This window comes from Synchiropus splendidus, chromosome 15 (genome assembly GCF_027744825.2).
Source record: "Synchiropus splendidus isolate RoL2022-P1 chromosome 15, RoL_Sspl_1.0, whole genome shotgun sequence".
NCBI lineage: Eukaryota > Metazoa > Chordata > Actinopteri > Syngnathiformes > Callionymidae > Synchiropus > Synchiropus splendidus.
In genome coordinates, this window is record NC_071348.1 from 2,558,671 (window position 1) to 2,579,562 (window position 20,892).

The following is a 20,892-nucleotide window of genomic DNA, read 5'->3' on the forward strand; positions in this document are numbered from 1 at the left end:
TACCTTTCTGGAGATGTCAGACCTTCCAGAACCTTCGACCAATATAACCCGCTCCAACTACCCACCTGCAGTGATCCTGGTGATCCCGACACAAACGTGAGGGTGAGGCTGTTTTAATTCTGACATGACACCAATCTGAAAACTGTTAGATCAGAGGACATAGTTGCAGGTGTGATTCTGTGAGCAAACAGAAACTAGACTGGACAACGTTGAGAGTATTTAATATAGAAAAGATGTCAAACAAAAGAAGGCTTGCAGACTTTGGTACGACATCACATACTTGTTTAGTAAAAGCAGTTAAAAACAACATCAGTGCATTTGTTTATCAAAATATACACCGACTTCTGAAAACAAATATATTAACTCTGCGACGACCATGCACAGTGACATCATCGTCAACATCCAGGTGTGTGTGTGTGCGTGTGTGTCGCAGCACTCCAGCAGCACATTGTCGTGCAACATGAGAAATTTTAATTTAACTGAAGAAAACAAATACATTTTGACAAAACAAAAATTCAAATGAAACAAACTGAAAACCAGAGATATGTCTGAACGATTGTCCGAGTCTGTGTGTGTGTAGACAAAGTGTGTGACTGTGTCTGTGGCATAGTTGGGGATGTAGCTGCCAATAAAACATTTGATGCAAAACAAATTTGTTGACCAAGAAAAGAAAGCAAAAGTGAGATCGCCACAATAACGGTTTCATCACGGGGATCTAAGATGGTGTTGCTGTTTCCATGGCAACAGCGCCTGAGAGGATGTGGCCCTCAGGTGAGGTCCTTGGCGCTACATGCTCTCTGGTGCCCCCTGTGGGTGACTCATTCAGCCTCTGCCGGACATCTACCTCATCGCTGGATCGGATGGATGGATGGAACTTTTTCTGACGAAGTGTGTGTGTGTGTGTGTGTGTGCACGGGTGTGGGTGTCTGTGGCGCCAAGGTGAAGTGCAGCCCATGATCTTTGACGCCCCCTACTGGCCTCCAAACACCCTTTACAATCTAGAATAACCGAGGTGGGCACTGCTGCTCCGAAGACAAGCCCACTGACCGTCACCGTGGAAACAGCTTGGCGGCATCGGTGATTCGTGTGTGTTGAAATGCTTTCAAGTGCAGCCAGGCTTCAGCGAGCGCGTGTGTGTGATAGTGGGCGGAGCTTTGGGGGCGGATTATGGGGGGGCGTAGCAGCAACACGTCCAGCCTGTCGGCGTTAATCTTTACGTCACCCACGAGTCCAGTCTCATCCTCTTGACGCTCGAGCTGTCCTGGTCCGGGGGATCCGTGGACGCTGGTCTCAGCTGGACCAAGGAGGGCTCCTGGACCTGCTGGTGGAAGTTCTGAGCACCGCCCCGTCCTTGCCCACCCTCGTCACGGTCGCTCCCCTCGTACGTGCTCCCATTGCTGCTTAGACTGTTGACCGGCGAGTGACCTTGACCTGCGACCTCCAGGCGCAGCATCCCGGGATACGACACCGACACGAGACTCGGACCCAGGACCAGCCCGCTGGGGCCACCACCGCCGCTCGCCGTGCTGTGGTCACGGTTGGGTGACACAGGCTCAGACTTGATATTGACGTTCGTGTTGGTGTTGATGGTCAGGGGAAGGTGACCGACCGGCCTGCAGGGGGCGACAGTCATCAATTTTGGAAAACCTTCCGGAAGGTTATGGGTCACTCACACCAAGTTGCCAAGCGACGTCTGCGTCAGGAGATGTTGTTGCTCAGCAACAGAGGGCTGCTGCTGCCAGGCGGCCATGTTGCCAGACACCAGTGACGGCGGTGTGAATGTCTGCAGGGCGGTGAGGTCGGCGCTGCTCAGCTGGTAGTCTGCAAGGCCCAGCAACAGATAAACACCAATCACCATAAGCTCTGATGCGGGCAGCTGAGGAGAGGAACAACACCCTACCGCTGCTGTACGACGGCTGCAGGCCTGAGAAGGGCCCTGCCAGGCTGGGAGACGCCACGGAGACCACCGGCGTGGTGAGTGTGTGCTGAGCGCTGAGCCGCTGAGCACTCTGGGAAAACAGCACAGAACCACCAATGAACAATGGAGCCAGAGCCCGCTGTCAGTCAAAGGTCCATGTGACTCACCTCAGTCACCAGCTCCAGCTCCTCCTCCGTCTGCAGATGGTCGACAGGAAGCAGGAGAGACACAGTTAAAGGAAGTGATTAGTCACCAACAACACAAGTCACATTTCCAACCACGACAAGGTCCAGGACCCACAGGGAGACCAACATAGGGGCCCTGAGGTGTCTTCTCTCACCAGCTGCAGGAGACTCTTGCCACTCTGCGAGGTGATGACTCGTAGGTCCAGTTTGCGGTTCTGAGGACTGGATGGTGGGGGAGACTTTGGCTTGGACTGAATGTTGGCGTTGGAGACTGAAAGGAGACCTGGAGACGCTCGGGCGCTGCTGTAGCCGTTAGCTGTGGGGAGAGAGAGAGGGGATATCAGTGTGTAGCCAGAGACAACCACTAGGGGGAAGGGGAGAGGAAGAGAAAGAGAAAGAGAAGAGAAAGAGAGACAGAGAAAAAGAAAGAAGGAGAGGAAGAGTATCCATGTGTACGCAGAGACAACCACTGGGGTGAGGTGGGGTGGGGGGTGGGAGAGAGATTGAGTGTGTTACAGGAGGCCACTGTGGGACCATGAGGAATGCTAGGTGACGTCAATCATAACATTCTCAAAGGAGGAGGGTCAGAGGGAGGTGAGACACAAAGGCGGGGGGGTGTCTGCGTTTGTGTGTGACAAGACTCACGGACTGGACTAGAACATGCTCCATTAGAGTTGCCCATGTCTCCCCCCAGCAAAGCTCCTAAAACCATCCACAGACAATAAAACAAACTAATGAGTGAAAGAAGTCCCTGACCTCCCGACGTGAGCGTGTGTCTAGCACCCTCACCTGCGCTGGCGGGTCTTGCAGGCAGCCCTGGGGAGCTGGTGTTCCTCTGCAGGCTGGGCTGCTGTGGCGACAGGAGCCTCGGGTCAGGGAGTCCAGAGGAGGAGAAGGAAGAGAGTAGGGAGCCACTGGGCTGCTGGCTGAACGGCAGCGCCCCCACCAGGTTGGAGCTCTCACTGGAGACTGGAACAGCGACGGGCATGAAGGGCGTCTGATGGGCCGAAGTCTGGGGGCGATGACGGTCGGGTTAGAGAGGAGGATGAAGCTCACGAACACACATGCGTGCGGACACACACACACACACAGGTGACTTCATGCTGCGGTAAACCAGACCAGGGAGTTACTGACTGCAACTAATGTTATCAGATGAGCAGCGGTGCTGGCGTCGCCCTCCTCCTCGCCCGTCGGTTCTGATCAGGTGACTGAGCAACCCCCCCACACTTGGGTCCATTTTCCAATCAGCTCAACATCAACAGTGACATTCCTCTTGCAGCACTCTGATGCTGTGTATGTGAGCGAGAGGTGAGTTTTCACAATCTGTAGATGACGGATTACAGTTTCCGTCGCTGTGTGAACAAGGACCTCGACTCACTTCTGTCAGGGGATTACTGCACAACAACTACAAGACTGTGTGGCTCAGATGAGGGCGGTGAGTTAGAGACAACATCAACCAGCTCTACACACGGGTGCAGCGGGTGGGCGGGGCTCTAGTGATGTGGCGAGTGTGCGGGGTGAGTAGCCTGTGACCCAACAGCCTCTGCCAGCGAGAGCGGGTGTGTAGGAGCAAAAGAGGAGGCGCCAGTAGGGGGAGCAAGAGGGGGAGGTACTCACTGACAGTCTATAGTTCTGCATCATTTTATCAAACTCCTCGTCAATTTTTTTGTATTTCTCCTCTGTGCGTGGGGTGAGGGAGACAGGCTCCTCTGGGTCTGGGCTCTCAGAGTCTCGGTGCTCTTTCTTGTTCAGAGCCTCCAGAGAGAAAGAGGAGGAGGAGGAGGATAGAGAGAAAAGGAAGAGGTTAGCACATGGAGCTGGAGAGTACTCACGCCGTAGCGCTTGAAGAGACCATCCAGGTCGTCCGTCTTGCGGAGCCTGTCCTCCTGCAGAGAGGTCTGGTCGTTGGAGTCCTCGCCATCCGGCTCGGGACTGTTGCAGCCATTAAAACCTTTTTTCCGCAATGTCTGCGGCGTCACAGAGGAGAGACACGTTCACATACAAACTAGACTTGACAAGAGACACAGGACCTTGATTACACCTATGGAACCAATGATGACGGTGTGATGTGAAGGAGGAGGGATGAGGAGCGATGTAGTGGTGGAGTGATGTAGTGGAGGAGGGATGAGGAGTGATGTAGTGGAATAGTAATGAGGAGGAATGATGTAGTGGAGTGATGAGGAGGAGGGATGAGGAGCCATGTAGTGGAAGAGCGATGAGGAGGAATGATGTAGTGGAAGAGTGATGAGGAGGAATGATGTAGTGGAGGAGTGATAAGGAGGAATGATGTAGTGGAAGAGTGATGAGGAGGAATGATATAGTGGAGTGATGAGGAGGAGGGATGAGGAGCGATGTAGTGGAAGAGTGATGTAGTGGAGGAGGGATGGGGAGTGATGTAGTGGAAGAGTGATGAGGAGGAATGATGTAGTGGAGTGATGAGGAGGAGGGATGAGGAGCCATGTAGTGGAAGAGCGATGAGGAGGAATGATGTAGTGGAAGAGTGATGAGGAGGAATGATGTAGTGGAGGAGTGATAAGGAGGAATGATGTAGTGGAAGAGTGATGAGGAGGAATGATATAGTGGAGTGATGAGGAGGAGGGATGAGGAGCGATGTAGTGGAAGAGTGATGTAGTGGAGGAGGGATGGGGAGTGATGTAGTGGAAGAGTGATGAGGAGGAATGATGTAGTGGAGTGATGATGAGGAGGAGTGATGTAGTGGAGGAGGGATGAGGAGTGATGTAGTGGAAGAGTGATGAGGAGGAATGATGTAGTGGAGGAGTGATGAGGAGGAATGATGTAGTGGAGGAGTGATGTAGTGGAGGAGGTATGAGGAGTGATGTAGTGGAAGAGTGATGAGGAGGAATGATGTAGTGGAGTGATGAGGAGGAGGAGTGATGTAGTGGAGGAGGGATGAGGAGTGATGTAGTGGAAGAGTGATGAGGAGGAATGATGTAGTGGAGTGATGAGGAGGAGGAGTGATGTGGTGGAGGAGGGATGAGGAGTGATGTAGTGGAAGAGTGATGAGGAGGAATGATGTAGTGGAGGAGGTATGAGGAGGAGTGATATAGTGGAGGAGGGATGAGGAGTGATGTAGTGGAAGAGTGATGAGGAGGAATGATGTAGTGGAGGAGGGATGAGGAGTGATGTAGTGGAGTGATGAGGAGGAGTGATGTAGTGGAGGAGGTATGAGGAGGAGTGATGTAGTGGAAGAGTGATATAGTGGAGTGAAGAGAAGGAGGAGTGATGTAGTGGATGACAGAGGAGGAGTGATGTAGTGGAGAAGTGAGGAGGAGAGTTGAGTGGATCACGTTCATTCCTGAGCATCTCAACACCTCACGAGGAGGTAATGACGGTTCATCTGGACCTGGTTAGGTCATGTGACTATGAAGCTACGTTGGCAAGGTTGAAGACCAACAACACTCTGGAAGGAGAACACTACGGGCAGGAAGTGCTGACACACAAAGAAAAGCAGGGAGTATGGAAGGAAGAGGCGGAGAAAAGAAGGCAGCTTGAGACGGGAGGAAAGGGGGGGCAGAGAAGGAGTAAGGGGAGAGAGCTCCCATGTTTGAATGAATATTGGATGAGGAGTCCTCACAGTCCACTGGAGGGTGGAAGCTAACACACACACAAGCACACACTCCGCCGTCTCACCTCGATGATGTCGGCGTTGGTGCGGCTCTCGTGCGGCTCATTGTACTCTGTGTACTTGAGCAGCACCTTGTCCATGTCGGTGCTGGCGTACTGGAACAGCTTGTTGGAGTGGTTGAAGATGATGAGCGCGATCTCACAGTCGCACAAGACACTCAGCTCGTATGCCTTCTTCATCAGGCCGAACTTCCTCTTGGTGAAGGTCACCTGGTGGACGAAGGCACCCGGAGCCATGACGACGCTGGCGACAGGAAGTGACACGTGCTCTGGCGGTCTCTACCTGTCTGTTGCGCTCGTCCGTGATGCGCTGGATCTGGATCTTCTTCCTCCCCATGGTTCCGCTGAGCTTCGGCGGCAGTGAGTGGAGACAGCTGCCTCCTCGTGTTCTCAGAGCTCCTGCTGACAGGGGGAATCCAGGAGGCCTTCTAGCAGGAGGTGGGTCCGAGACGAGCTGCTGTCATGGTCCGGGAGGCACAATCGGGTTGTCGGCGCTTCACCTCAGTGGGACCAGTCCTGATGCAGAACAAGAGTGCTGTTGGTCACATGTGAACACCGTGACCCACTTTAGCAGTGGCACAGCGATAAATGATGCAGCGGCAAACAAGGAAGAGGAGCTGGAGAGGAGCGGTTCAGGAGGAGTCTGGCAACATCATTCTGCTCTAGTGTCACTCTGGCAGCTCCTGGGCTCGCCCACAGCTTCCTCCCGGGACCACCCCTCCACCCACCCCCACCGGGAAGTGACCAGCATGGTGACTTCAAACGACCACCAGCCGTCTTCATCAATGTTCTGCTATAGAGAAGTGCCTTGAATCCCGGCTCAGCTTGTCCACACCACAGTGGACAGAAACATGGCTCAGCCTGTCGTCCCCTCACTCACAAACAAGACGAGACGAGCAAGATGGTGGCCATGTCAGCAGCTACGTATATTGGTGACATCATCATCTGTGCGACTTCCAGACAACAATCTCACATTTACCACGTTACAAAGAGGCTGTCAATCAATGTACAAGATCGATGACATCACACATGGTGGCTGTCAGTCAACATGGAACAAATGACGAGGAAGAAGTCATGACCAACAGCTGCTGCTTCTCAGAGTGGCACCTGTTCCGCTCCCCTCCGATCTTTCTTTCCTTATACAGCCTTCTATCTTCTGTCGTCCTTTGGCTCGGTTTCCTGCCATTGCTCAGTCTTTCCAATCTGCCTCTTTCTCTCCCCCCCGCGCCACTCCTGTGCTTCCTCTCTGTCATCTCGACAGCAGGAGAAACAGGCCTCTGTCACACACACTCTCACACACACTTACCATCAGAGCTCAGATGAAGGAGTCCGAGAGTTAGTCCGAGTGTTTGGCTTCGCAGTGACCAACTGACAACTGCTGTCCACCGTCCACTCTGCCTAGACGCCCCAAATCCCCCCGACACCCAACACCCACACCGACGCCTGCTCCCGCCCCCAACAACTGTCAGCCATCCATCAGCGACATGTCAGGAGTTTAAAGGAACATTCCGCTGTTTTATCACACACCAACTGAAGCAAAACTCAAATCTGCTGCATCTCTCACGACTGTCCAGTCGTCTCGGTCGACACAGGAGGAGAATCTGGGAAGTGACCTTGTGTGACCTTGACGTGAGGGCGAACCAACCACAGTTCGGAATGTAGGATATGTTGGAATGAGCATTGAAGGTTTGTTGGGGAACTGATGATTGATCCTCATGGATTAATGACCTCTGACCTTTATCATACCAGGATCTATCTTTTCATTCATTTGTCTGAGCCACTGAGGGATGAATGCAGTTATTAAAAAGTAAAGTGTGAGGCTGAGGACGGCACTCATGAAGCTAAGGTCAAGAGCAGCAACATGAGATGAACAGTGTAAGCCCCCCCACCTCCGACAAACTCTGGTGGTTGACCTTCAAGAGTTACAGTGATGATGTCATCAGGTGCCATTAGCTTGATCACAGCAGCATGTGTTCAGGTGCGCAACTTCATTTTGTGATGACATCATCAAGTTAGTCGACCCCCGTGGTGACAGACGGTCACTTGCTGTGAAGCCATCATCAAGTCCAACTCTCGCTGAGTTTTATTCTCTCATTTATCCAGCAAATTAAAGTCATGAATCACTCACGCCTGACGAGTCACCTGAGCGTCTCACCTGTGGCTGAGCCCGTGTCCATGGCAACACAGAGCCTGACTGATGCTGCGGCAGCATGACAACAGACGGTTTCACTGGATTGGTCAGCTGAAGTGAGGGAATCTGTGAAGGTCACCTCCGCTCTGACCGCTCTGACCGTTTACCTGCACCAAGGAGGCTATGTTTGTGTCACAGCCTCCCAGTCTGTCTGTTCAAACCACGCAGAAACGTAGTGAAGAGATTTCACTGAAAGGTTCAGGACATGGCTCAAGGAAGAGATGGTGTCATGTTGATGGTGCTCAGCAAAAGAATGCTGTCGTACACTGATCTGTAGTTTGCCTCGTGGTGTTTGACAACTCGGGAACTTGGATGTTCCGACACCACTAGTCATTCAGTGGCTGGGATTTGGTTGGCTTCAATTGCAGGGCAGTTTCGCTGTGAGCCAAAAAAAAAAAAAACAAAAGCTAGAGAACTTGAATCATAACTAACCCTTGTTTTAGTCACCAAAGTGCCACTGGGTAGCTGCAGATAGAAGCCAAGTCCATGGTTGAAAAATAATTCAGATTTCAAGGGGTGATATGTCTAACTGAGCCGCACACAGCGACGAGGGAAACACACACGCACACACACACCTCTCCTCAGGAACAGCTGACGTTAACAGAATCACAGCAGCTGACGGGCCTCAGGTGGGGGGGTACTTCAGAAGCCCCCTGACACACACACACAAACACACACACCTGTTGTGACTCTGGAGGAATCCTCCCCCACCCTGTACCTCTCTGGGGCTTTACGACCTCCATGTGTCGCTGCCACACCAGATGCTGTTGCCGGCTGACGGCTCTGGTGCCGCCACCAACACAGCGGTCAAGGCAGGCCAGTCTAGATAATCCCAGCAAGGTCCCAGATTATGATGCCTCTCAGTTCTTGAGAGATTCAACTGGGGCGACCAGACTAAGGGGAATCTAGACACTGTAGGGACAGAATCATCTTCCGCAGTTCACAAAGTAACACCATCAGTGACAAGGGCAGTCGGGGCCTCTTCCAGGACCCTACTCGGGAAATCACCCCACCATGTGCCACTTCACACCTCAAAGTTCTCTGCCATTTTTTCACTAGTGACTCTGGCCAACAAGAACAGTTAGCGCAGGATTGTTGTTTTCAATTGGTGACGCATGTCTTGCATGACTGCCGAGCTGACTGCCAGAGAGGTCCTCACCATGAGGTGCGCCAAGTGCGGAGCCAAGGGCCGCTTGTTTTCACAGCTCAGATTTTTGAGACGAACTAACTCCATCCGGGACTGTCTGAAGTGTGGAAGCCCCCTCTGTGACCCCAAGTGAGCAGCACCAGCTTGAGGACTCTGATGTTTTCTTGCCTGCATGTTGGTGTGTGTCACGTTCAAATGATCACTGTGTACAGCTGGGGCTGGGGAAGAATAACGTGAGGAATGTAACTGGACACCCCCGCTCCCAACACCCCCTCTCTCCCAACATCATCACCCCCTGCCAAGTCCAGTGTCGAGGTACACACACACACACACACACAATATGATTATGAAACGTGGATCGATGTCGTAGGTGTTTCGCCGCCGCTTCATCCCGCCGTCTTCTTTTGCGTCTCCGTGGCAACAACTCGACCTTTGGTGAACTTAGTCTGAGTCACGCAGCATCTTTGTTGTTTCACAGCAGCTCCAGATCAAAGACAACCTGCCAGGACGTCTACATATATCATTGCTCGCCATCACTTTCCCGGATCTGGATCTGGCCCAGAATGTTGTCCAAATGCTCTCCAGTCATCTTCAGGCATTGTCATCAGGGATCACGTGAATAGAGGAGTCTGACTTGATAGAGTCATGTGGCTGGTGTTCAGAGTCAGATGAAGTAGCCTCCATGACGACAGGTGCTGTCAAGACTTCAAGAGTCCTTCAGGTTCGACCTCAATGAGAAGCAACAGCAAGCTAAAAGCAAGAAGAGGCCAGCTGAAACTAGGGACCCAGAGGTGTGACAAGCGTCAGGGTCAAAACAAATGACTGCAAGACGCAAATCATTACCTCAGAGTGACAGAACAAACGTGGATTTACTAATGTATTGAAGGGTTTTTCAATAATTCCCAGCAGAATCAATGCTCTTCCTCGTGTCTACTTTCTAACTGTCGCGCTACTGTCACCTGCTGCCCACTGAAGCTCATTGCACTTGGGTAAAAAAAAATCACTGAATGCAAATGTACCAGTGCTTTCCTAGTTAAATTGAATGATTTAGTTAAGGAACTACTAGAAATGACATCCTTGTTTAGGTTATTTTCAACATAAAGAATAACCGAAGAAATATGTGCCAAGCCATTTCCACCACGATGAACAAGCACTTTGTTGTTATATTCATGTCAGCTATGGAAGAATTTTGGAATAAAAGTACATAATTCAGAGGAGTCACCACCCATCTCGATGTCAACACTCGAGTCCAGGTCACTCAATTACACACTTGAGACCAGACCACCAAGAACGCCTGAGAACAGAACAGCACTCGCGCCAATAACAACACTGAAGTCTGCCACCACACACGAGCCCACAACAACACTGGAGTACAGGTCAGCACCCGAGTCCACAACCACAGTCAATTACAGAACAACGCTTGAAGAGCATCGAGAACCAGAACCCATCAGCTGCAGATGTGGATAAAGGAGGTTCTTCTGAATTTGCTCTTTTTGGTGACCGTGACACCCACAAGCTGGAGCTTTTCCATCATCTTGAATCAGGATTTTCTCTCTCCACACAGCTCAGATGGTAGCAGAAGAATGCATCAACAATCCACTCCACTCCATCAGAGCAGGACAGAGGGGATGGATGAGAACTCTGTCATGATCTGAAGCAATGTGCTGTTCAGCAGTGACGTCACACGTATTCTGACGGTGCTGCTCAGGTCCAGATGGCCCACATCAAACACTCATCATCTGCCAACTCCTTCTTTACTTCTTCCTGAGAAACTTGAGTCAGCAGATCTGCAGTAGATGCGGAGGAAGTTGCTGAGGAACATCTGTCGCGTCAGCGGACGAGAGCGTACAGATGTTGACTGAACCTTCACGAAGTAGCTGGAGCGCTGGCTCTGGAGCGCAAACACCAGGGCTCGTCAGCCACCCGACACCCCTCCGCACCTCAATATGTGACAGTCCAGAGACAGGCGGGACACTCACCGGAAGCGGCGCATCTGTCTGTGGAGACGAGTCCAGAGCAGAACCGCATTCAGGGCGCTGATGGAGCGACAGGACAAGGCGCTGATAAAGAGTTTAGCAAATGGAGTCGAGCTGCCCAGAGTGGCAGTTCGGTGACCGACAGCTCGGCAGCCAATAAAGGTAAGCGCTTGTTTTACTCCAGCCAACAAGATGAGACCTGAAGAAGAGGCGGGACCGCGCTCAACTTCCGGCCTTCGCCGATATCCTTCCGCCCGCGGACCCCAGCTGATCCTGAGCTGTCACACAAAATGAATTACTCCTATTAGTCCGCAAGTGTCACGTGAGGCCCTTCGACTCGACTTCTCCATGCACGTTCGCCGAGGTCGAACCCGCAACGCTGGAGTGGCTAATGTGGACGCTGACTGAAGTAACTGGTCCGGAGCGCACTGCTTTCTGCGGCTGTGGCGGAGGAACACGATGTTTACAGTGAGGAGGGGGCGCGTGACTGCGCAGCACGTGCGCGGAGGAATTACTTTCGCACGTTCTGCTTTGACAGCACGCGCACGCGCGACTCCCTCCCCCGCCGCGTGACGTCACTTGGTTTCTGTAGATTACTGGTGGCGGAAACGGAAATAGGCGGAGTCAAAGCGAGAGAGAAAAACAGATCTACACGTGCTTCCCACTGGCGGGAAATGTGCTCCAACTTCATGCAACTGTCCTGCTAAACAGTCATCTATATGTTTTTTTTTTACCGGGAAATAAAATAAAATAAAGGTTCAAAGTCCATATGTGACACTTGACGGCCGCTCGCATCTCTCTGCAGCATCCTCAGTTTCCTGGCAACGTGTCAGGTCCATGGAAACGGCAGGACCTCACCGCGAGTCACGGACCTGATAGAGACAGTCAATAAAAAACAAAACAAATAAAATAAAATAAAATAAAATAAAAAGGACTCCGCGGCGTCCCAGTGGAAGATGGAACGACACTGAAGTCCTGTGTCATATACATATGATGTGGTACACAGGTTGACCACGCGAGGGCGACATAGTTCGATAAATGTGAGCTTGTTTCCCCCTGCAGGGAGTGACACTCCTCTGAGATGCTGAGATAGATCCAATTCCTGTCTTATACAAGAATCTCTCAGTGAGGCTCCCACATGACTGAAGCATGAAACAATCTGAAAACCGTTTCTTAATGTGTAAGAGGGAGGATGCTGCCTTGGAGCGAAATCTCCGGGGGGAAATGTGGAAAAGAGTTGGTCGCAACGGCAATCCTTCACCCCTGCTTCACCATTTGGGCCTAGTATTTAGACTTTCTATCGCTGTTGCTGCTCCTGCAGTGTTTGTAGTATCGTCTGAGTGAAAGAGCGCGTATGGGCCCACAGCCACCCTCAGCACTCGCCCACTGCAGCCCTCTCACTGTAGGGGCGACACAGCCAGGACCAGAAACCAGCAGAACACTGGTTTTCTAAAGCTACATCAGGGGAGATGTTTCAGCGCCAACTGTCTTTGAGAATCAAACACTGGGCCGTCAGTGAATGAAAGGAAAGTTTGTTGACAAAGCTCCACATTAACATGCAGCGCCCCCCGAACCCAATAAAACAAACGCTCATTGTGACTGTGCCCACAGTTTTAATTACTGTCTGTGTGTGAGACACTGTGAGTGTGTGCCTGAATGTACCTGGCTTAGCTACAATTGTGAGGACCAATTCTTGGAAACACAGCCACTTGTGAGGACATTTTGCATTGTGGGAACATGTTTGTCAGACCCCACAAGGTTAAGCCTCAATTTGAGGATTGAAACTACAAATAACTTGGTCATTATAACTGGGTTCCGGTTTGGTTCAGAGTCCTGGTTCAGGTGAGCCATGTGTTTAGGGGGAGAGGCTGGGGAAAGGGTGATTGCAGAGAAAGGTCCCCACAATGTGTGAGTGTGTGAGTTCAGTGGGATGAGATAAGTTATAAGCAAGTTGATAAGTGACTGTCATCGCTAACCATCAGAGCCGAGTGGCCAGAGATCCTGTCTCTGCCAACACTGTTGACATCATCAATGATGCAGCTGTTTGATGAGATTGAGATAACAATCATCATCATTGAATGTTGATGGAAGATGGAAAGAACTTAGTGAATATGATAATGAAGATGATGGTGGACCAAGATTTTGTTTTGACTTTATTTTCAAAAAATCACAGAGAAACTCACAAACAAGAGTTTGTTTCCTCTGCCAAAAATAAGCATCACCGAGAGAAGAAAAGGACCAAGGTTTTATTCTGTTCTATTCGGCTGCGCAGATGTTCTCGGTGCCGACACTGACACCTGCTGTCCAGGTAGGGAACAGCAGGCGGACGGTGCGCTCATGAAGCACTGAGCTTCTCGGTCTCTGGCGTCACAACTGTGGTCAGCTGGTCTCCATGGTGGTCTTCCTCACCAGGGACCTGGAAGAAGAGCAAGCTGCGTGTTTGTATCAGGCATCTCAGTCGAGTATAGAGCTGCTCAGGTCTGTGTGACTCGGAACTCTGACCTCCCAGTAGATCCCGTCCTCATAGCAGATGGTGTCTGGAGGTGCCCCGAAGACAGGAAGCTTCAAGATGAACCCTAAGAGAAGAGTAGTTTAATCGAGGCTGATTTGGTTCTGATGTGGTTCTGACATGGGCCTGGTCCAGCATCCATACCGACGATGAGGCCCCCCAGGAGGGCGATGCCCAGAGTGACCGCCAGAGAGATAGCCTGTCTCACTCCCTGGTAAGACGCTGTGATGTCACCGCTTGCCACGTCAGGAAATACGTCTGAGAGTCTGAAAACAGAGCACGGTCACATGACTCACCTGGAAGCCTATCACCTGTCCTGTCATGGGATCCTCTTACCCCCCTCCGTAGATGTCTTTTGTCGCAAAGGCCGCCGTCACTGCACCAATAATGGCACCGAGAACACCAGGCATCCCATGAAGATTGTGGACCCCACAAGTGTCCTGGACTTTCATCTTCTCCTCCAGGACAGGCTGAGAGGAGGAGGAGGAGCGATGAGGAAGAGTGGGATGAAGAGGGGCATGATGATGTCATACCGAAAGGTATTTGAATCCAAGCACTGAGATAATTCCTGCCAGAAATCCAACGATCATGGAGCCGAACGGGGTCAACATCATCTCACCGGCTGTTCCCGCGGCAACGCCTCCTGCTAGAGCTGCGTTCTGGATGTGGACCTGAGGGAGCAGAGGAGATGGAGGAGAAGGGAATTAAGTTGTGATGGATGAAGAAGAAGAGAGGAGGAAGAGCAAGGTTGGTTCCTTGAGCTCATCAAACTGCGGAGGGTTGGAACCACCATGACTGACCATGTCCAGCTTGCCATCGTGAGCGGTCAGTGCTGACATGGCGTAAGAGGACAGAGTGCAGGCGGCCAGGGAGTAGTAGGTGTTTAGTGCCGTGCGGTGCTGGTCATCTCCGTGAGCTGTGATGGCTGAGTTGAAACTGGGCCAGAACATCCACAGGTAGATGGTTCCTGCAGGGGGAGACACCAAACTCATGTCATGTCGGCTCACGCGGTCAGTAGATCCACACTTACCGATCATGGCGAAGAGGTCCGAGTGGTAGACCGAGCTGTTCCGATGTTTGCTCTTGTCCAGGTTGGGCCGGTACAGAACCCGGGTCACCATCAGGCCAAAGTAGGCCCCAAAGGTGTGGATGGTCATAGAGCCACCGGCGTCACGGGCCTGAAACCCAGTCCAGAGTCAAGAAAGACTTGGAGAAGTAGGTTCTGAGAGGGAGAGTGGGACTCACCCCGAGAGAAGACAACAGGATGAACTCGTTCACAGCAAACAGCGTGACCTCGAACATGGCCATGATCAGCAGCTGGACCGGACTGGTCTTCCCCAGAACCGCTCCGAATGAGATAAGGACAGCGCCAGTGCAGAAGTCTGCGTTTATCATGCTGGAGGGGGACAAACAGCTGACCTTTGATCTACTGAGGTCTGGAAATATGAAGAGTGACATGGACTGACCTCTCCACACCGATATGGATCTTGCCTCCATGCATCCCATGGAAGAACCCCTGCATCAGCGTGGCCCACTGCAGCGCGAAGGCGGCGATGAGGAAGTTGAAGCCCACGCTGCTGAAGCCGTAGCGCTGCAGGAAGGTCATGAGGAAGCCGAAACCGATGAAGATCATGACGTGCACATCCTGGAAACCTGTGACAGGTCACATGGAGACAAACTCAAACCTACTGCACCAACTTCTGTCGCCACCGTCATGACGCCCCGTGCAGGTGAGTCCTCATTTAACAATGAAAGAATTTGTGGTTTTAAAATGTTTCCACTTCTCTAACCCTGGTTTACCTCAGCAGCCCTTCCTCACCTCCTTTTCTTTACTCTCCTGAGGCCTCATAGAAGTCTAGTGTGTTGCCATGACGACGCCTCGCTGGCAGTCACCCGGCGAGGTGTCCCAGATCGTGAGCGTGAGATTGGGGACAACACAGAGGGACAGTGAGGGTGTTTGTTTCATCTGACAGTGGAGAGGTTGGTTCCGATCCGACGGGATCTCTGACCAGCACTGAGTTGACACAAGCTATGACTTGATCTCAAGTTCCTCCAGCATCAGGCAGCAGAACCTGGTGGTGTTGCTCCAAGAGCTGGCAGTGCGGATGTGTATCTGCCCCCTGGCACTCAGCTCCCGTCACGTCATGTGACTTAGAAGGCCACCCAACATCAGTGTTTATCAGATCCGATCCCTCAGAGTCAAGCACTTATCGGTGAAACATCTACGTGAGAATGTGAGCGTCTCACTTCAAACGCAATGCTGCTGGGCGTCTCAGTCACCACCTGACTGGATGACAAGATTACAGAGGGTCACTGGTCGCATGGGGACGGTGTTGAACCCTCAACTCACTCCTCACTTCTGTAAGTGGCGACGATCGATCACCGCAGTTGACTGCAGGTGGCGATCAAGACCTGACCCAAGGCGCTGTGTGTCTCAGCCAAACAGAAAGAAATTCAATATTCACATGAGTGAGACTCTGTGGTACTTGTCAAACATACAATACGACAAGCCCTGTGGGGGGTGTTAGACGGGTCTTCCTTAAATTCAGTGACTGACTTTTCACAACCAATCACACACACATACACGCACACACATTCAAAACACACACATGCACACATGCATCCATAAGAGAAGACTTTCATCACCCCACACACACTCACACTGTAACCTGCTCACTCACTTGGGTAACGGAAGTAGAAGTCGTTCTGGATATCCCCGTGTGTGTGGTTGTGCCACGCCCGGGCGTCGGTCTCATCGTCGTACTGCACCAACGTGCCGAAGAGGATGATTAGGATGATCTCCAGGATGAAGCAGGTGGCCGGAAGCTTCAGCCGCATGTTGGTGGATGTGTCCGCCATGGCACCTTCCCAACAGTGTGACTACGGGTTGGAGGTCTGAAGATGTCACACACACTCACACACGCCTGGTCTGTGCAGACACACACTCTCAGATGATCCTGTGCTGCTCAGTGTGTGAGACCTGAACATCTCCGCTCCAGTTTTGTCACCGAGCACACCTCCATAACTCCACCTCCCACAGTAACTCCTCCCCTCAGTGGGCGCCTCAGTGGCTCCTCCCCCTCACAGACCCCCCTACTGAGGCCTTGTCATTTAAACTTGTTATTTTGAGAACTTTTCTCCAGGTGATTGCAAACATCCTCAGTTAGAGTGATGAACCATCAAATCCCATTCATCTCCAACACTTCTTCTCTCAGTACAAATAGGAAGTGACATAAACCGTTGGATGAACCATGTGATTCAAGGATTGTCGACGTGGTGCTGGCGACGACTGCCGACGCCAGGAGCCATCTCAGAAATGTAAACATGTTTGGCAGTCACGTGGAAGATCAGCATCTTCATCATCTACATTCCAGTGCGGTGTCAGGGCCTGGCAGGGCTCCTGGCAGGGCTGGGATGGATCCAGCAGGTCAGCTGCAGGTGCTGACCACTGTTGGCCAGAGCACTGCCGGGGAGGTGATGACAGTCTCTGTAGTTCAGCTCTTCTCATGGTGAAGGACCAACAGAACCGCATCATGTGATCACAGTCTTCATCTTCACCTGTCACATGACTAGATCTTGTCAGGCCATCGGAGGTCCGATAACAGATCATGCCGCCGGCGTTAGGTGGACCAGACCGGACCTGCCGGTTACATCAGCAGAACATTCCTACAGGAGCCTCACACTCAGACATGGTCCACTACCATCAGAACCAAAACACACCTGTCAATCACCAAGAGGAGCTGACAGAGCTGTGAGACACACACACACACTCACAGAGGCACCGCACTGTTTGCCAGGCAACAGCATCTCTGAGTGTTGAGGGATAGAGCTGGGATTGGAACCTGCTTCCAGCAGGACTCAAATTTCCACGGAGAGATTTCGTTCCGGAGAATTCAGGTGACAAAGCCACGAAGCACAGGGAGAGCAAATATTTGAAGAGATGTCCTTCAGGACCAGGCTGCAGGCTTTCAAGCGGACCTGGACCAGTCGGGTCGGTCTGTCGCTGATAGGATCTTGAAACAGAAAGATAAACCACATTCCTGCTGTTGTTCCCCCTGCAGCAGTCCGCCCCGGAACACTCCTCATCATAAATGTCGCAAAGCAAACTCCAGCTGCCCCGAGACCGAGGCTCTGGTGTCACGACATATCCATGAAGCCCATCACTCATCATTCATCATGCTCTGACGCTCAAGGAAACACTTTCAGTTGCATTCAGTGCAGAGGGATCCTGCTCTTGACTTTCTCCAGCTCCTGGCACTGACCTGTGACTTTCTCCAGCTCCTGGCTCTGACCTGTGACCTCCCCGTGCCCCTGGCTCTGATCTGTGACGTCCTCCAGCTCCTGGCTCTGACCTGTGACTTCCCCCTGCTGCTGGCTCTGACTGTGACACCCTCCTGGCTCTGATCGACGGCATCTTCCTGGACTCATCTGTCACATATGGCCCCTTCCCCGCACAAAAGTGTGTGTGTGTGTGTGTGTGTGTGTGTGTGTTCTATGGTAAATCAGGACCCGTCAGGCAGTGAAACCATGTGATCTCATCAGGTGAGGTCACGTGTCACCACATGACCACACGGCTGGGAGCCAGGACCGCAGCGTGGCTGGGTGAGAGACAAGTGTGGGTTTGGTTCTGATCCGGAGCCCACTGGCACCAGACTGCAGGTCCTCAGCAGCAGAGTTACACTCCTTGCTTGGAGGTGTCTTTGGTTGGGTCCTCATGTCCACATCCTGCTGGGACTTGTCCTTAGATGTTTCCACTTCACTCAGGTGGAACCAGGTGAGACTGTTTTGGTTCCCTGTCTCGGGCCCATTTAGAACTCTGGTCTGACAATCAGTGTCGATCAAAGGGCCCGCATGAACCAGCAGACAGCGGGGGACTCAGACCCCTCTGAGGACCGGCAGGCGTCGCCTCCCGAACCTCCAGGTGAACCTGGGAAAGGGGAGGACCTGTGAGAGCAGAACATTCCTTCCTCAGAGTTCCCACCCTGACCCGGTCGCCTGTCACGCACCGGCAGCATCACTGAAGCAGTATCAGCTGCAGGCTGCCCATCCCACCACCCCCCAGCAGCCCTCCATCACGCTCCTGCTGTCACCACAAGATTGATGACAAACGGCTGTTTACAGAGGCCTGGAGCTGCTCGCAGTCAGAATCAGCTCCGCTGTGTGGAAGCCTGTGGCATTACAGGTGTGAGCAGAGTTCTGTACAGTAGAGCCAGATGAGCAGAGAGGAGAAGAGTGAGATTTGGACCTGTGCGTGTCGTGTGCGAGTCAGTAAACACAGACGTGTCGACAGCAGCAGACCGGTGGCTGTCAAGCGTTTGGGATTATTTGACGTCCAAGAATTCTGGGGTGACTGGTGACTACTCAGTAGTGTCTCATATGGAACAGTTGTGAGTCTGTGTTTGGGACTGCTGCGTGTAGCGCGTGTCCCGGGACTGACATGAATCACCTGTTTTCCATGCCTGAAGACAGTGCACCAGCAGCCTCTAGTGGTCACAACATCAGAAATGAATGTCCTCCAGGAGACGGGTTACAGGGGAACAATGGTGGCTGTGATGAAGCTCATCAACATCTGGACAACAACGATTGTTCGTCTGTCAGACCACCTGACTGGAGGGAGGAGAGAGAGCGATGACCTGGCACCACCAGCTGATCGTCCTGAGTTCGCTCTGCAGCAGGACCAGATCATCGCCGTCGCTATGGCCGTCTGAGGTTCTCCCCCAAGGTTCTCTGCATTCTTCTCCACCAGCTGCATTGCTCTCTGAGTCCTTAAGGTTCTGACTCTTCTGGTCCGTGCTGCTGGAGAGCCACATCAACCTTCGCATAACAGTGTTTGTTTACGTCCAAGAGTCGACGATAAGCCGAGACACTTTGCCATGACAGCGCAAACCCTGACTCTTCTTTGCTGCCTCTGGTGGTTGTCTGTGCCGCCCACAACAAGCACTGAAGGTGAGGAAGAAGCTGAGGAAGACAATGGTGAGATGATGACGCTGGTCCTTTCAGCAGGCAGAAAGCTGCAGTACCTCATTGAGCCTCCGCACCAGGTGGAGGTGACAGCTCATCGTGGTGAAGCCGTCGTCCTGCCGTGCATCCTCAGGTTAAGGCCCGCCCACTACAACATCAAGTGGACCAAGCAGGAGGGGGCACCGGTGGGACTGGAGAACATTGTTATGATTGCCAACGCACGCTCATTCAAGCCTTACGGCCAGTTCAGGTCGCGGGCGTCTCCGCGGCGAGCACACGTGATGGACGCGTCACTGGTCCTCAGTGAGCTGCAGCTGGATGACGGCGGCTTGTACCGCTGCGAGCTCATCAACGGTATCATGGACGAGAGTGTCACCGTCACGTTGACCATCACAGGTGAGTGGGTGTCATCCTAAGATACGCGAGTCACCACTGGGGTTGGTTCTTGCAGGTGTGGTCTTCCCGTACCAGGGTCAGAAGGGTCGTTACTCGCTGACCTTCCAGGAGGCTGCCACGGCGTGTGCCGAGCAAGACGCCGTGCTGGCGTCGTACCAGCAGCTCTACCAAGGTACTGCAGCACCACCCGCTCACCACCCTCCTGGATCTCAGACTGCTGTGTCCCTGCAGCCTGGACTGAAGGTCTGGACTGGTGCAATGCTGGCTGGACTCACAATGGCAGCGTCCACTACCCGATCCTGCAGCCACGGCCCGGCTGTGGCGACGAGCCAGTACCTGGTATCCGCAGTTATGGACCGAAAGACAAGCAACGAGACCACTATGACGCCTTCTGTTTCACCTCGGCCACACCAGGTAGGTGAGATTCGTCCAGAGATCTGTTGTGGACCTTCTGAACATCTGTTTCCTCTGCGGATCCTGCAGGTTCTGTTTTCTTTGCACCCGGGTCCTTCTCCTTCCAGCAGGCAGAACCAGCGTGCTTGCACCTGGGAGCCCAGCTGGCACTAGTGGGCCAGCTGTATTCGGCGTGGCGCTTCCAGAACCTGGACCAGTGTGATGGCGGCTGGCTGAGGGATGGCAGCGTGCGGTATCCCATCAGACGTCCCAGAAAACGCTGCGGCGGAGTTCCAGGTGCAGGAGTTCGATCATTTGGGTTTCCAGACCAGAAGAAGCATCTGTACGGTGCTTACTGCTACAGACCCTGAAGTCCACAACAACTGTTCCAGCTCCAGCAGCCAGGGGTGGGTTTGAGTGGGGTGGAGCCAGCAGGTGGGCAGGGGGGGGAGACCAGACTCACGTGAACCGTTCAGGAGCCGAAACATCACTGCAGCGTCGCCATGAAGGCAGCTGTCAATCATCCAGTAGACGAGGAAGTATGCGCCCTGGCAAACAAGGACGCTCCCAG

The 20,892-nt window shown here is 52.6% G+C and overlaps 3 protein-coding genes across 5 annotated transcripts; 1 reads left to right on the top strand and 2 right to left on the bottom strand.

Annotated features, from left to right (window-relative positions):
- Positions 1-204: 204 nt before the first annotated feature.
- On the bottom strand, positions 205-11,482 carry mef2d (myocyte enhancer factor 2d). Of its 3 annotated transcripts, XM_053887023.1 has the most exons (11): positions 11,066-11,480; positions 6,032-6,264; positions 5,755-5,958; positions 3,721-3,858; positions 2,893-3,115; positions 2,749-2,805; positions 2,259-2,419; positions 2,086-2,115; positions 1,901-2,009; positions 1,674-1,821; positions 205-1,613 (listed from the first exon to the last, which is right to left on the bottom strand). In XM_053887023.1, the coding sequence occupies exons 2-11, from the start codon at positions 6,083-6,085 to the stop codon at positions 1,214-1,216; spliced, it is 1,524 nt and encodes a 507-aa protein (XP_053742998.1). In that variant the 5' UTR covers positions 6,086-6,264; positions 11,066-11,480; the 3' UTR covers positions 205-1,213. The 3 variants fall into 3 exon arrangements, 2 of the variants coding, with proteins under 2 accessions (XP_053742998.1, XP_053742999.1); XM_053887024.1 differs by lacking the exon at positions 2,749-2,805 and having other exon boundaries at positions 11,066-11,482; XR_008416650.1 differs by lacking the exons at positions 205-1,613; positions 1,674-1,821; positions 1,901-2,009; ... (5 more) ...; positions 6,032-6,264; positions 11,066-11,480 and adding an exon at positions 3,936-5,748 and having other exon boundaries at positions 2,970-3,115.
- Positions 10,667-20,692, top strand: hapln2 (hyaluronan and proteoglycan link protein 2). Its single transcript, XM_053843840.1, has 6 exons — positions 10,667-18,030; positions 19,037-19,517; positions 19,572-19,928; positions 19,984-20,100; positions 20,160-20,342; positions 20,412-20,692. Exons 2-6 carry the CDS (start codon positions 19,445-19,447, stop codon positions 20,690-20,692), a joined length of 1,011 nt encoding a protein of 336 aa, XP_053699815.1. The 5' UTR covers positions 10,667-18,030; positions 19,037-19,444.
- Positions 13,201-16,555, bottom strand: rhbg (Rh family B glycoprotein). Its single transcript, XM_053887025.1, has 10 exons — positions 16,253-16,555; positions 15,038-15,224; positions 14,817-14,967; positions 14,602-14,749; positions 14,372-14,538; positions 14,105-14,242; positions 13,908-14,041; positions 13,716-13,837; positions 13,565-13,638; positions 13,201-13,478 (listed from the first exon to the last, which is right to left on the bottom strand). The coding sequence occupies exons 1-10, from the start codon at positions 16,428-16,430 to the stop codon at positions 13,398-13,400; spliced, it is 1,380 nt and encodes a 459-aa protein (XP_053743000.1). The 5' UTR covers positions 16,431-16,555; the 3' UTR covers positions 13,201-13,397.
- Positions 20,693-20,892: the final 200 nt, after the last annotated feature.